The 13,848-nt window shown below is 40.5% G+C and overlaps 1 protein-coding gene across 1 annotated transcript in view; it reads right to left on the bottom strand.

Moving 5' to 3' along the window:
- Positions 1-13,235, bottom strand: part of SOHLH2 (spermatogenesis and oogenesis specific basic helix-loop-helix 2) — a 51,346-nt gene extending 38,111 nt beyond the window's left edge. Inside the window, exons 1-2 of the mRNA XM_064586199.1 lie at positions 13,109-13,235; positions 3,348-3,562 (exon numbers count right to left, since the gene is read on the bottom strand). Of these exons, the coding sequence (XP_064442269.1) occupies positions 3,348-3,562; positions 13,109-13,156 (263 nt within the window). The 5' untranslated portion in view covers positions 13,157-13,235. The remainder of the gene's footprint in view (positions 1-3,347; positions 3,563-13,108) is intronic.
- Between the last annotated feature and the right edge of the window lie 613 nt (positions 13,236-13,848).

Raw genomic sequence — 13,848 nt, 5'->3', positions numbered from 1 at the left:
CCTAAGATGTGCCATAACTCTTGAGAATGTCAGTCTTAAAGTACCAATGTTTTTATGGACGATTAAAATTGATCACTGAGGGGTGCCTGGGTGGCTCAGTCGGTTAAGCATCTGCCTTCGGCTTGGGTCATGATCCCAGGGTCCTGGGATCTGGCCCCGCATCGGGCTCCCTGCTCTGCGGGAAGCCTGCTTCTCCTTCTCTCTCTGCCTGCCGCTCTGCCTACTTGTGTCCTCTCTCTCTGTCAAATAAATAAATAAAATCTTTAAAAAAAAATTGATCACTGATTAGCTCCAAGCTGAAAACATAGTTCTTCTATAAGCATAAATTTAGGAATCTTTTTAAATAAGCTGCTTACATTTTATTCTAAAATAAGCCTAACAGGATGCCTGGGTGGCTCAGTTGTTGAGCGACTGCCTTCAGCTCAGGTCATGATCCTGGAGTCGCAGGATCAAGTCCCATATCAGGCTCCCTGCTCAGCGGGAAGCCTGCTTCTCCCTCTGCCTGTCGCTCCCACTGCTCATACTCTCTCTCTGTCAAATAAATAAAATCTTTAAAATAAAATAAAATAAGTTTAACATTACAACTAACAGGCTATATACTTCATTCTTATCGTCAATAGAAATCCATCTATCTTATATTTATATAGATTTGTGATTATGGGCTCTAATACTGCAAATAAGTGGGGACATTTCTATTCTATATGAAGCTCCTCATTAGCTGGTGAAATGTATAAAGTCCCGAGAGAGAGAAAAGTAAGATAAATAGTTGTATATTTTGCAGGACTCATCCAGATTTTGAGATATTACAAAGCAACAAGGATCTAAGAGGGAAAAATCTAAAATACAGCAAAATAAAAGCTAAACAAGGCACTTCATTTTGGTTTAGACATTAAATGTCAGCTCAAACTCAAAAGATACAGTGCTTTAGGAATGATGAAGGTTTAAATGCCTTACAAATGGGGCAGTAAGTTTATTGGACTCAATACTCTAAGAAAAACCACAGGTTCAAAAATATAAACAAAATATAAACATGTATAAACCCACAAGGGTTTAAGTAATTCATAAGTCATAAACTTATCACAGTTCTGAGGGTAAGAAAGGGAATTCCACAGACATCCTAAGCCTCTGAGGCCGGCGTCACAAAAGGCAAGGATCCCACAAAGAAAACCATCCCTTTTTTAGGACGGAAGACAAAAGCTAGAACGCACTGTCTGCCCTCAACAGCATTTCTTTCACACATCCACACAGTGGCTCGCTCATACCCCAGCTAGGGACTGAATACTTGCTATTCCTCAAGTCCTATCCTCGATATTGGGAATGGCAGAACAAGAGATAAGAAAAACCCATCCAGGTGTTTCAAATGATCCTCTTTTCCTTTTCAAACAACTATTTTTATAGCAAAATAGAACTACCATATGCGTTTCTGTATATTTAGTGCCTTCATCTACCTTCTTTTCCCTGAAGAGAAGTCTTCAGCTGTGTTATTCAGAGCAAAGAAACCACCAGTGGGGAGAACCCACAGAGGTGAGCACCACACAGGGAGTTCTCTCCTCTAACCTTCTAGCTTTTAATAATTGCAACTAGATATAAAACTGGTTCTTAAATAGAACTTTAATCTTATCCCGTTCAAAATGTAGCTTCAATGCTGAGCAAATACAAAGCCTTTGCTACATTCGGAGGGACCTGGCTAGGCTCCTATTCTTGGAATGAAGAGAGAGATCGGCCACACTAATTTATACAGTACTCTTCCAAAATTATATGTATGTTTAGTTTATATGAAGTGTGGCATATGTTGAATCTCAGAGGTGTGAAAGAAGGGTCTTCAACACAGAAGCCAAGTAATTACAGACTTTTACAAAGAACATGAAGAGAAAAGAGTTCTAGTCTGAGTTTTGCAAAAATGAGTCACGTGGCCTTAGGCAAATCACTTCATCCTTCGTTGTTTGTCATGTAGGGATGACAAAAACACCCTGCTCTCCCTCCCTCATAACACTGTTGTAAAAATGTTGAAATACTATAATAAATGTGATATTATGATGAGGTCCCAGCCAGGGGAACTCTATTTATAGGAGTCGTTTTTTAAAGGTATGTAATAAAATAGGCATATCTTCAGAAGGAGGACAGTTCACAACATATCTTGGAAATGAAATCCACTTTGAGGTAGTTTGCCTGGTTTGTCTAGAGTTCATACTCCCAGTGGAAAGCCAAAAGAAATGCAGAAGATCACCAGTTCTAAGAAACCTCAGGAGCTGCATCAGTCTCTCTTTTTAACAAGGAACTCATCAATTTGGCTTCTTCCCATTTCAACTTTTCTTGTCGCCTAACATAATATGTTTGCTCTTTTTTATTCAGGGATAACAATATTGCCTCTGAACATTCTCCTTTAGACATGAAAGGCCTATCCTGTAATTATTACAAGTCCTTATATATTCCAATATTATCTGCGATTATACTTTCTCTATCAAATCTTCTCGTAGAAGGGGAAGAAATTTGTTTTGACCTAACCTTGTTTAAAAACATCCAAAATGGGGGGCACCTGGGTGGCTCAGTTGCTTGAGCATGTGACTCTTGATTTCGGCTCAGGTCATGATCTCAGGGTTATGAGATCAGGCCCCATGTCAGGCTCCGTGCTGAGTGTGGAGCCTGCTTGAGATTCTCTCTCTCCCCCTCTGCCCCTCCCCTCCTCTCTCAATCTCTCCCTCTCAAAAAAAAAAAAAAAAACCAAAATGGCTCAAAATCCTATGTAGTGAGGCAAGAAAGCACCTAACTCTCCCACCACCAGACTCCAGATCTCTAGAGTGGAGTGGGTCAAACAGAAGCAGAATGTGTCTATGGAGCTACAAGATGAAACAAAAATATTGGATGTGATATCGATCTGGACTCAACAGATCCAGAGAGCCTCAGGAATCTTTCACATTAGAACATCTTTGAAAAAGATAATTTTAGATAATTTTAGAGTTAAGAATGCTCACCTGCTTTAGTATCTGCCATCACAATTAATGAACTCTGAAAAGATGTGCCATTTTAAATGACATAGTTATTAAAAAGGAGTACCTGTGGGATTAAAGTAAGTACTATATACCAAATAAATTTCTATGACCAATTAATTCTCACATTCTCATCCACATCAATTACTTTTTAAATTAAAAGGATAATTCTTATATTAGCATGTCAAACTGGCAATAAAAACGATAATATGTATACCTATTCTGCCCATGAAAATATCTCTCATCTTCAAAATTAAAGCATAAATAGTACCATCTTCTAAGGTTTGTTTTTTTTTTTATAGAAATGACTTTCAATAAAAACTATTATAAAGGTACAGAGTGAAGGTTTTTGAACTTCACCTAATTAATTTGATAGCTCCCAGCTCCTCGGCCGTTGGTAAAGGAGTCATCTTCAGGAAAACCATGTCAAAGGGGTGGTCCTTCAGAAGTGCGGCTGCCTGCCCCACATCCCTGATGGTTATGGTGACTTTTGCCATATTTGAAAAGGATTTCTGTGCAATATCTGCCAAGTACTGAACAGTGACATCTCCAACTAACAAGAGGTCTATTTTTGCCTGAAAGAGAAGGAAAAAAGCAGAAGTACCACATAATTAACATCTGAGCACAGAGAAGACGTCATGTACTAGAGGATGCAATAAATAAAGGTGACAACACAATAACCGACTACAAGTAGACCGAATGGTCAACTAGAAGCACCTCAGGGATGGGAACTATTAATTTCTTGTCTTCATTACCTAGGGTGGTGAATGGATCTGAAGGTCATGCTATTTTTAAAATATTTTTGCATACAAATGCTATTCTACTGTGGTTTTCCCATGGGTTTCTCTCTCATCTTAGGGACAACAGATAGGATTCTTAAGGCCCAGTTTCCCAATCACTCATCCTGCTGAAAAATCTGTTTACTAGTGAGAAAAGCAAACCGGTGGCTCTCCCAAACCATTTATTTTGATGAAACATACATTCCAGAGAACAGAGTAAGAACCAAATTCCTAAATTCCAAGAGACACTCATGGTCTTTTCTTTAAATAGATTATACATGCTATTCAAAACTCAATATTTTGGAGCCAAAAAAGCATCTTTCTTTCCTTTTGGGGTTATTTTCAAGCACATTCAATTAGAAAAAAATATAATTTCCATCTTTACCTTTTACTTTCCTATGTTTTATTCTCTATAGTTATTGAGCACAATCCACTCTAACTGTTAAAGAATGGGGATGCTTGAATTAATGCAAACAGTCAGCAGAGAGTTGGAAATGGCAGATCACAGACAGGTCCATGTGAGAAAACAGATTTGGGAGCTGATCAGACTTGAAGCCTAAAGAAGTGGGTGAAAGAGTTGGAAATACCTATGAAGAGAAAGGCAGCTCACCAAAGACACAACTCTGCAGGGCAGGATGCTGGTGAGGCTGTCCCACCATGAGGATTCCTCTCCCCTTCAGCCTGGTTTGCCAGGGCTTGTTAGAAGGAACATGTGAGGTGCAAGAAACTAGTCCAGTTCAAAGTAAGCAAAACTTTGGCACTTCTCATTTCTATCTGCCTTCTAATATTCTTCCTTCTTTTGTTAAAAAAAAAAAAAAAAAGAGGTGATTCTTCATTTACCCATTTAATCCCTCCATAGAAGCAACCACTGTCAACAGTTTGGTCTATATCCCTCCAGATGATTTCTACCACACACACACACACACACACACCCCACACAGAGCTTTTTTTTCATAAAGGGGGTATTATATATATATATTTTTTTTTTAAGATTTTATTTTTCGACAGAGAGAGAGACATAGCAAGAGAGGGAACACAAGCAGGGAGAGTGGGAGAGGGAGAAGCAGACTTCCAGCGGAGAACTGATCCCAGGACCCTGAGATCATGACCTGAGCCCAAGGCAGATGCTTAACCAGCTGAGCCACACAGGCACCCCAGGTATTATATTTTTAAAAGTGAGTTGCTTTTCTCACTGTAGTCCAACAATTCCTCAGGTCTTTTTAAATGTTAACCTTCATATGGATTCTGCACATGTCCTCATGTTTGTTCCTAGATATTTCAAAGTTCTGGAGTCATTGTAAAGGGAATAGCTAGCTTTTCTCACTATATTTTCTAATTAATTACAACTAATACAGAGAGTGCTACTAATTTCTGTATGAAGAATTTGCTTCAAGAACTTTATGGTATTCTCTCTTTAGTTCCAATATGTTTTAGTTGATTCTTCTGAATTTTTGACACATATAATCATATTGTCTTCAAAAATGATATTTTGCGGGGGTGGGGCGCCTGGGTGGCTCAGGTGGTTAAGGGTCAGACTCTTGATTTCGGCTCAGGTCATGATCTCAATGAGGGTCATGAGATTGAACCCCGTGACAGGCTCCAAGCTGGGCTAGGAGCCTGCTTGAGATGCCCTCTCTCCCTCTGTCTCTGCCCCTCCCTCACCCTCCCATTGTGAGTATGCATGCACACTCTCTAAAAAAAATAAATAAAATAAATAACACTTTTTTACCTATATCCAGAATTTATGCTTTTTATTCATTGATCTTAAAGCACTGGCTAGAACATCCAAAACATTGATGAATAGCAGGAGTGCCACAGGGCATTCTTGTCTTGTTCCTGAGTTTAGTGGGAATAATTCAAATGTTTTTGCCACTAAATATGATACAGAAAGTTTCTGGTCCATACCCCCTACCAAGTTAAAGAAGTTTCTTTCTATTTGGAAGCTAAGAATTTTAAATCAGAAATCGGTGCTGATATTTACCAAATGCTTTTTTAGTATCAACATGATCATACCTTTTTCTCCTTTATTCTATATTCTATAGGTAGTGAATTACATTAATAGATTTCCTAATGTCAAGCCATAATTGCCTCACTGGGATAAACCTATAATGTGTAGACTAAGTTCATTCATATTATTTTAGATTTTTCCATCTACATTCATAAGTAAGACTGGATACAATTTTGCTTTATTGTATTGTCTTATCTGGTTTGGGTATCTCAGGGTTATGCCAGCTTTGAAGAATGAAACAGAAAGTTTCAATATTGTTCTATGGTCTTGAATATTTTATAAAACAGAATTATCTGCTTCTTGAAATTTAGATAAACATGTCTGCAGAATCTGGGCCCGAAGCCATTTACAGAGATGGATTTTAGAGTACCTTTTACAGTTCCTTAATGATTACCAGTAAATTTAGATTTTCTACCTTAAGTGAATTTTGTTCATATATATATATATTTTTTTAATCCATTTTATCTCTTTTTAAATGTACTAGTTTTTAAATGCATATAATGTTTATTATGGGAATTGTTATTCTTGCTTTCTAACTGGAGATTAATATATAATTAAATTTTCCTATCTTTTTCTTGATGATGCTTTATCAGAGACTATAAACTATGTGGTCCTCCATGATAGCCACATGTGGCTATTTAAATTATGTTAACTAAAATTAAAGTTCGAAATTCACTTTAGTTACACTAGCCTCATTTCAAGTGCTCAATATCCACACATGGCAAGTGGTTGTCATATCAGACAGCATAATTATAGAACATTGTCATCACTGCAGAAAGTGCTTTTGGATGGCACAGTCCTCCAAGTGGCACTATGTTGTACCCCACAGATTTTGATATATATTGTGTCTATGTTCATTCCTTGCTAGGTTGTAATTTCACTTCATACTTCCATTTTAACCTCAGAGTTACATTAAACACCTTTATGAAATGTTTTCAATTTTCAACAGTATGGTGTTTTTGGTTTTAGTTTTTAATTTTTTTGGCCATTGACTAGTTGGTCATTTCTTATTTCAGTGCATTGTCAACAGCAAACGTATCCTATATGACTTCTTAGAATGTGGATATTTTCTTTGTGGTGTAATACATAGTTTTTGTTAACATTCCATGGATACTTGAAAATAATGTATATTTTCTGCTGGGCATATATTCTCTAATTTTTAGACAGAACTTACTGTTTTCTTTCTTTCTTTAGGTCTACTTGATCTTTTACTTTATGAGATGTGGTAAAATCTTTCTAATTATACAGTTTGTTGAATTTATCAATTTCTCCAACTACAGGCTCTGTATCTAATTTTGGGTTAGGTATATAGAGGTTCATGGTAATTATACATATTCACATAAAACATAATTATAATATTTAATATATATAATAACCTACAATGTTTATATAGCATTTTAAATATCTAGATCACACATTGATAATTTTATGGACAGAAAACTATGTATTTGAAATATACTTCTTTGTCCTTCTTAATGCTTTTCACTTGAAATTTTTTTTCTGGTATACAATAGCTTTTTTGAGCCTTTTGAGCTATTTTGAGCCTTTCTATATCATTTTGATTTTGTGTAAATTTTGTAAATAGCATATATCTGAATTTTTAGGTTTCTTTTCACAATCTGTGATTTTAGTTTTTAATGTAGGAATTTAATTAATTAATGGCATTAATTAATGTACATTAACTAATATCATATAATATTAATTGTAAAACATTTATAATTTAATGTGAAATGGTCTTATTCCCTTCATTTGTTATTTCACATTTCCCATCAACAGCAATTTTGTTTCCTTTTTCCCATGCCTTCTGTTAGGCTGATTGGATTTTCCTTTTTCCTTCCTGCTGCTCCTATAAGACTTTGGGAGTTAAACCCCTTATTTCTATTACTTAATAGTAGCATTAAGGCCAACTATTCAGTGCTAGTTTTACCTGGTAAATACTTCCAAGGTCAAAAATCCCTTGCCTCTGAACCTTGAAGCTATTGGTCCATTTTCTTCTAGCATCCAGTTGTTGATAAAAAGAATAAGCTGCTTTGTTTTCCTTCCTGTGCTTTTCTCTTTATGCCGTGGGTTCTGATGGTTTTCTAGGAGGTGTCTGGGTATGGGTCTTATTCATCCTACTTGGCACTCAGTGGATCTTTGGCTCTTTAAGTTTCCTTCTATTTCCCAATTCCTTCTATCTTCATCCCTCCTTGGCAATCTTCCAGGAGATGCAGGACATCCACAATTGATCCTTCATGTCTCCATTTTTCTCATAGAGAGTCCCTTAACTTTATTTTTCATATCACCAGCTCATTCTTCAGTCCTTCTAAAGATTTTTTTTATATATTTTTTTAAAGATTTTTATTTATTTATTCATGAGAGACACAGAGAGAGAGGCAGAGGGAGAAGCAGGCTCCCAAGGAGCAGAGAGCCCGATGTGGGACTCGATCCCAGGACCCTGGGATCATGACCTGAGCCGAAGACAGACGCTCAACCATCTGAGCCACCCAGGTGCCCCCTTCTAAAGATTTTTATGATTTGTTTATTTAATGTGAATTGCTCACTTCTAAGATTTTTCTTTTTTGGTAATTCCTCATAACCTGCTATGTTCAGGATGTGATACCCTCACTGAGAATACAAATCAGAATTTTAGAAGTTTTTTCTATCCCCTTAAAAACCTCTCTGGAAAAGTTGTGTCTAGTGTCTGCATTTGTGTCTAGTTCTGTTAATGTCTGGAAATCCTTGGTTATCCAAACATAAATACGAATCAAGGACGAAGTCAACATGTCCAAGTACTCTCCCCAGTGGCTGCTTCCTTTGAAGGGACAAGTGTGGATTTGGTGGGAGTGGGTAAGACAGTGGAAGCAAGGCTGGAGACCAGAGAGGCTGGGGCCAGCTCACTGTCAAAATAATAATAACGGAAGGCATTACTCTGAAAGCCAATACTTTATTTCCCTCCTGGGCAGAGCTGCCATTCCTCCTGGTCAATTATAAAAGTTTGGAAATTACCAACACCAGGAACCCAGGTCCCACATACAGTTCATTCTCTTCAGGATGAAGTAGGGGTGAGGGGAGAGTCTAGGGGCCCACCTAGCCCAGGTGCTCTGCATATAGCTAATTCATTACCAGGTGAGCACGCTCTGGTCAACTTCCATCGGTTTCTTCTAACATTCAGCCCGGGCTACCACTAGAATTGTTTTCCCTCTGCCTTTCGTCTTTAGATCTTTTAAGCTGTGGTTTTTGTACTTTTAGTGGCAATTTGATCACATATGCTTTCTAAATTTCAAGTTTTCCTGTTTTGTTTTGTTTTTTTTTTTTAATGTTCAGAAAGAAGCTGCTTTGTTTAGACCAAGATTCCATGAAGTGCTGTATATTGCATTTGGTTAGGTCATCCTTGGACCTCTAATTTGGAATACCTGCTGCCTCCCCCAACATACTTTTTTTTTTTTCCATGATATTTCCTTGTTGAAGTATCAGCACATGTTTAAGTATGTCCTACTCTGGGGTCTGGGTTGGACCAGGAGGTTGACTTGTGTGCTCCATTCATCATCAGGAGCCAATCTCATTCACCTGCCCCACGCTGTTTTAAACAGGTAAGAATTCAAACTCCCTAGCATAGCCTTTCAATAGCTTAATATCAACCCATGTCACCAGCCTCATTTCCTTCCATTTCCCTCAAATGCCCTATGTTCTAAGAAGGCAGCATAACACTTCGGGATTTCTACAGTACCGAGTATCAGGACCCTTCTAGACTGTTTCCTTTTCATTTTATAAACATCCTTCATCTCCAATAGCACTTTAGGAGCAATGTGGGACTCAAAGTTACTGTGATGTTTTTGAGTCCAGATTATGAATCTCCACTGTAGCACAGGACTTCTTCTATACCAATATATTCCCTTGTGAGCCAAATGCCAAGAACTGTAATGGTCATTAACAAGTGGTCATAAAAGGAGTGATTATAGTTTTGCTTTTTAATTAACATGGTTAACTGAAGCAACCTATGAGTGTCCAAAACTAACCTATCTACTACAGACAAGGTGACCATTTACCTTCCAAACTAAGACATTTTGAGAATGAAAGGGGGTGCTATTAATAATTGCACTAAAATAAGACATATAAACCAAGGTGTCCTGGGCTATGAATAACTTGTAAAACTTTCCACTACCAAGATTTATTTTCTCTTTCCTTTAAAACATCCTGCCACTTTGCATCTGCTTAAATGTGATTGTTACCTATTTATTCTCTCCACAGATGTTTATTGATCCCCTACTGCATGGCAGACACTGTGTTGGGAATACAAAGTGAAAAACAGACAAGGTCCCTGCCTTCGCGGGGCTGACATTCTAATAATTTTTTCTGTTGCTACATATAGCTTTCAGTCTTTGGAACACAGGAAGAATCATGTATCAGCCTCGGTTCTACCAAAGCTACTACTGATTCTTAACAGCTGGATGCAGTGGGAAGCGGGCAAAGGATTTCAAGGCACACAGACCAGGTTTTGTTGCCTAGTCCAGCCACTTACTAGTAGCTTTGAGTAAGAAACTTGCGATCCTCGTCTGGAAGGTAATACTTAAATCCCGACTATTACCATGTTAGTATAATGCCCTGTACTTGGTAGTTATTGCCATGTTTTCTCAAATAATACCAAGCCTGCACACAGAAAACATCAAATCAATCTGATGGGGAAGGGAGGATGTGAAATTAGAGGGGGAAAATGTGTCTCCATCAAGTGGTGAAAACAGCCCCAAATCAAAAGGCTCTTTGCATTTCGTTGAGCCATAGAGAAGAGGAAACAGGGCCCACCGAGGAGAAAAGCCTTAAATAACAGAAATCAGCTGCTCACCTGAACCCTTTCCTACTAGCGCTGAGGTTCAGAGGCTCAGTGCCTAACTTCCCCAGAATCTCTCAGCTAGTATGGAGAGAAGTCAAGAGCAAGCTCTGAGGAGCAGGACATGAGTACTGGGGGGAAATCTGAGAGGAAAGATCCAGAAAGGCATAAGGTCGTGCAGCACCACTAACAGGCCGTTTTGCACACGAGTCTACAGTTCTGTGCCATGGTGCAAGGCACTTCACAGAGGAGCATGAAATAAAGCAGCTCTGGAAAGAACTGCCCTGCTCTCCTGTGAGAGGCTTCCTTCCCTGCCCTACAAAATCCGTGCCATAGCACACATGGAATGTTAACAATCAGACAAATTAGAACACTGCCCTAGTCCACTATCCCAAGGTAACTTGAGTTAACTCAATAGCTTCTAATCAACTTAAATCTGAATATTCATTCAGTTAAAAATATCTTGTTGGCAGTGTAATATGAACCCGGGTGACGAGAAGAATCCACTGGTAGGAATAATAAAAAGAAAATGAACAAAACTTTCTAGTATACTCTGATGTGGGAAACTGCCTTTTTCAGTACATCCAAGATTTTCACCTGTGGGCATCACAAATTGATGGCGAGACTTCATTAGGTGGGAAATTTTTTTCTATTTGAATTGCTTACTGCACTTTTTTTTTAAGATTTTATTTATTTGACAGAGAAAGCGAGAGAGCACAAGCAGGGGGAGCACTAGAAGGAGAGGGAGAAGCAGGCTTCCCGCTGAGCAAGGAGCCCGATGTGGGGCTCGATCCCAGGACCCTGGGATCATGACCTGAGCCGAAGGCAGATGCTTAACCATCTGAGCCACCCAGGTGCCCCTGCACCTTTTATATTTTTTTTAAACAAAAGCAATACATATTCATTGGGAAAGACTGGAAAATTAAAAAAAAAGCCTAAAGAGGAAATAAAAAGCATTTGTAATTCTGCTACTCGGGGATAAACACTCCTAACACCTTGGTGTAGATCTTTGAGGTTTGGGCAGTTTTTATATTTCAACATCATTGTCACCACTGGTCTTTAGCCACTCAGTTTGATTTCTAAATCACAGCACCACGCAGGGCACTCCAGTCTCCACAGTGTTTAAAACACTGGATTTCCATTTGCAATCTGCAGCAGGCTAAACCCTTAATTAGTAACAGCAGGTGCTGAAGTGCTTAAAGCAAATCACTCCTACATTTTAGTGAGTTGTTATTTATGTCACTCTTATCACCAGGAGCAGAGCTGACAATCAGCAGCAGCTGCATGGGCTGATGGTCTCACCGGGCAATCGTTGGCCTCTGGTTTCCCCAGGAGTCAAGGGATTTAAACAGCTCTATCTGGAGAAACTGAGCAAGCTGCTCTTCAAATGCAAACAAAAGGTTCAGTTGGGGCTTCAGACTTCCGTAAGGGTAGGAAGCCTCCATCCATTTATGTACGACTAGGTAATCAGACATTTTATTCAGAGTTCCATTTTGTGCAGCTTTGCCTAATCCTGCACCATAAAATACTGTTTTTCCTTGGAGTTTAAATAGGTGCCTCCATTTTGAAATAATTAATAAAACCGATTAAATAATTAAGAAAACCGATTAAACTTCAAGTGGTAATTTCAGAAAGCTTGTGCGTAAGGAGTGAGGAGATTTAAGTACGCAGAGCATTCTAAGGGCTAACAAAACTTTAGGCAGCCCAAAAGGTTTGCCTCTCCGATTTCTCTATCAAGATACGTGAAATAAGAAAATCAACACCAGCTTGCCTTGCTTTCTGGGGTGGGCCGAGGCTCTATGCTCTCCTTCTAGAGGGCTAATCATCACTTTTTTTTCTTAAATCTAAAACAGTCATGGAAATGATTTTATGCTTCTGCTAAGGGGAAGATAAATCAGGTGCTTTCAAAAGAGGCCAGTGGGCTTTTTGAGCTCCCCGGAGGGTGGGAGGACGTGTGAACAGCGCAGATGCCTTTTCCCGCCAACGGCTTTGGTCTCCAGGCACAACTGCCGGTTTGGGTGTAAACCTGAGGAAGGACATGCAAGGGCTTTTTGGACCCCCTGCCCGTAAGCAAACTGAAAAAAAGCATGCCAAGCTGTGCAGAGACAAGCATGCTCAAAATAAACTTTGCCGTGTTAAATAAACTTCGCTATATTCAAAGCAAAACCAAAGTTGTCGTCATTCACATTCTGTCTGGACACCTACTAAGTTCCGCTCCTGCGTAACCCTCCGAGGGGCTGGCTTGAAAATTTGAGTTTGGCAAGCATCCGGGGCCAGACAGGCACGTCTGGGTAACAAAACAGCTCAGCCCGCCTTCCTGCTCTGGCCTCCCGCCCGGGGGATTCCGCCCGGTCCCCCGCCTCGGGCACCGGCTCGCGCCCCTGGAAGTGGCCCTCCTCGAGCCGTGCTCCTCGGCGTCCCCGGAATGAGCGATGCCTGTGCGGGCCAAGGGGGCCACCGGCCTCAGGGCCCGCGCGCGGTTCTAAACGCAGCTGCCTCCCCTTCCTCCTCCTCCTCCTCCTCTTACCTGGCCAGAGATTTGGCCGCGCTCTGGGCGGATAATTGAGGCCGCCATGGCCCGTTGCCCACGTGCCGGGTCCTGGGGCAGCCTCACCGCAGGAGGAGCTCGGCCAAGCTGCCGCGTCCCAGCCGCCTGCTCCGCCGCACTGATGGCTCGTGGTCCGCAGCTGTGGGCGCGCACGGCACCCCCCCACCCCCACCCCCACCCCCACCCCCCCGCCTTAAAGTGGCCCTGCTGCCCCGGCCTGGGCACCTAGGGGAGCTGCAGGCTGCTGGGAGGGGCCCTGCGGGACCTGGGCTGGGGGAGGGGCTGCTGCCCCGGGTGGCCTGGGGAGGGCCTTGTTAGACCCTGTCACTGGCAGGCTGCCCACTCACAGTTCCAGTCCCCACAGGCGGGGAGGTCACACAGCGCCAGGCTTTAGCATACTGCCACTCTCGCCTGGAGAAAGCGGAAGCGCTGCCTGCCTCAGGCTGCTCTAAAAATCTTTGTACCTTATGGGAAATCTTTCAAGTTTAAATATCGGGCATAAGCTAACGGGTTTTTGTTCGTTTGTTTTCCTTTTTCTGAGACAAACATGTAGAGGCTAGAGAAGGCGAGTGCTGTTAGGACGCTTTCTTTCCAAATCACTAAGAAATTAATTTTTTTTTTTTTACAGATTTTAATTTTATTTGACAGAGCGAGACAGTGAGAGAGGGAACACAAGCAGGGGGAGCGGGAGAGGGAGAAGCAGGCTCTCCGCGGAGCAG

This window comes from Mirounga angustirostris, unplaced genomic scaffold (genome assembly GCF_029215605.1).
Source record: "Mirounga angustirostris isolate CCGP_5_RB_7025 unplaced genomic scaffold, mMirAng1.0.hap1 SCAF_3, whole genome shotgun sequence".
Taxonomy (NCBI): Eukaryota; Metazoa; Chordata; class Mammalia; order Carnivora; family Phocidae; genus Mirounga; species Mirounga angustirostris.
The sequence above is the reverse complement of the archived record's forward strand: the minus strand, read 5'-3'. Positions and strand labels throughout refer to the sequence as shown.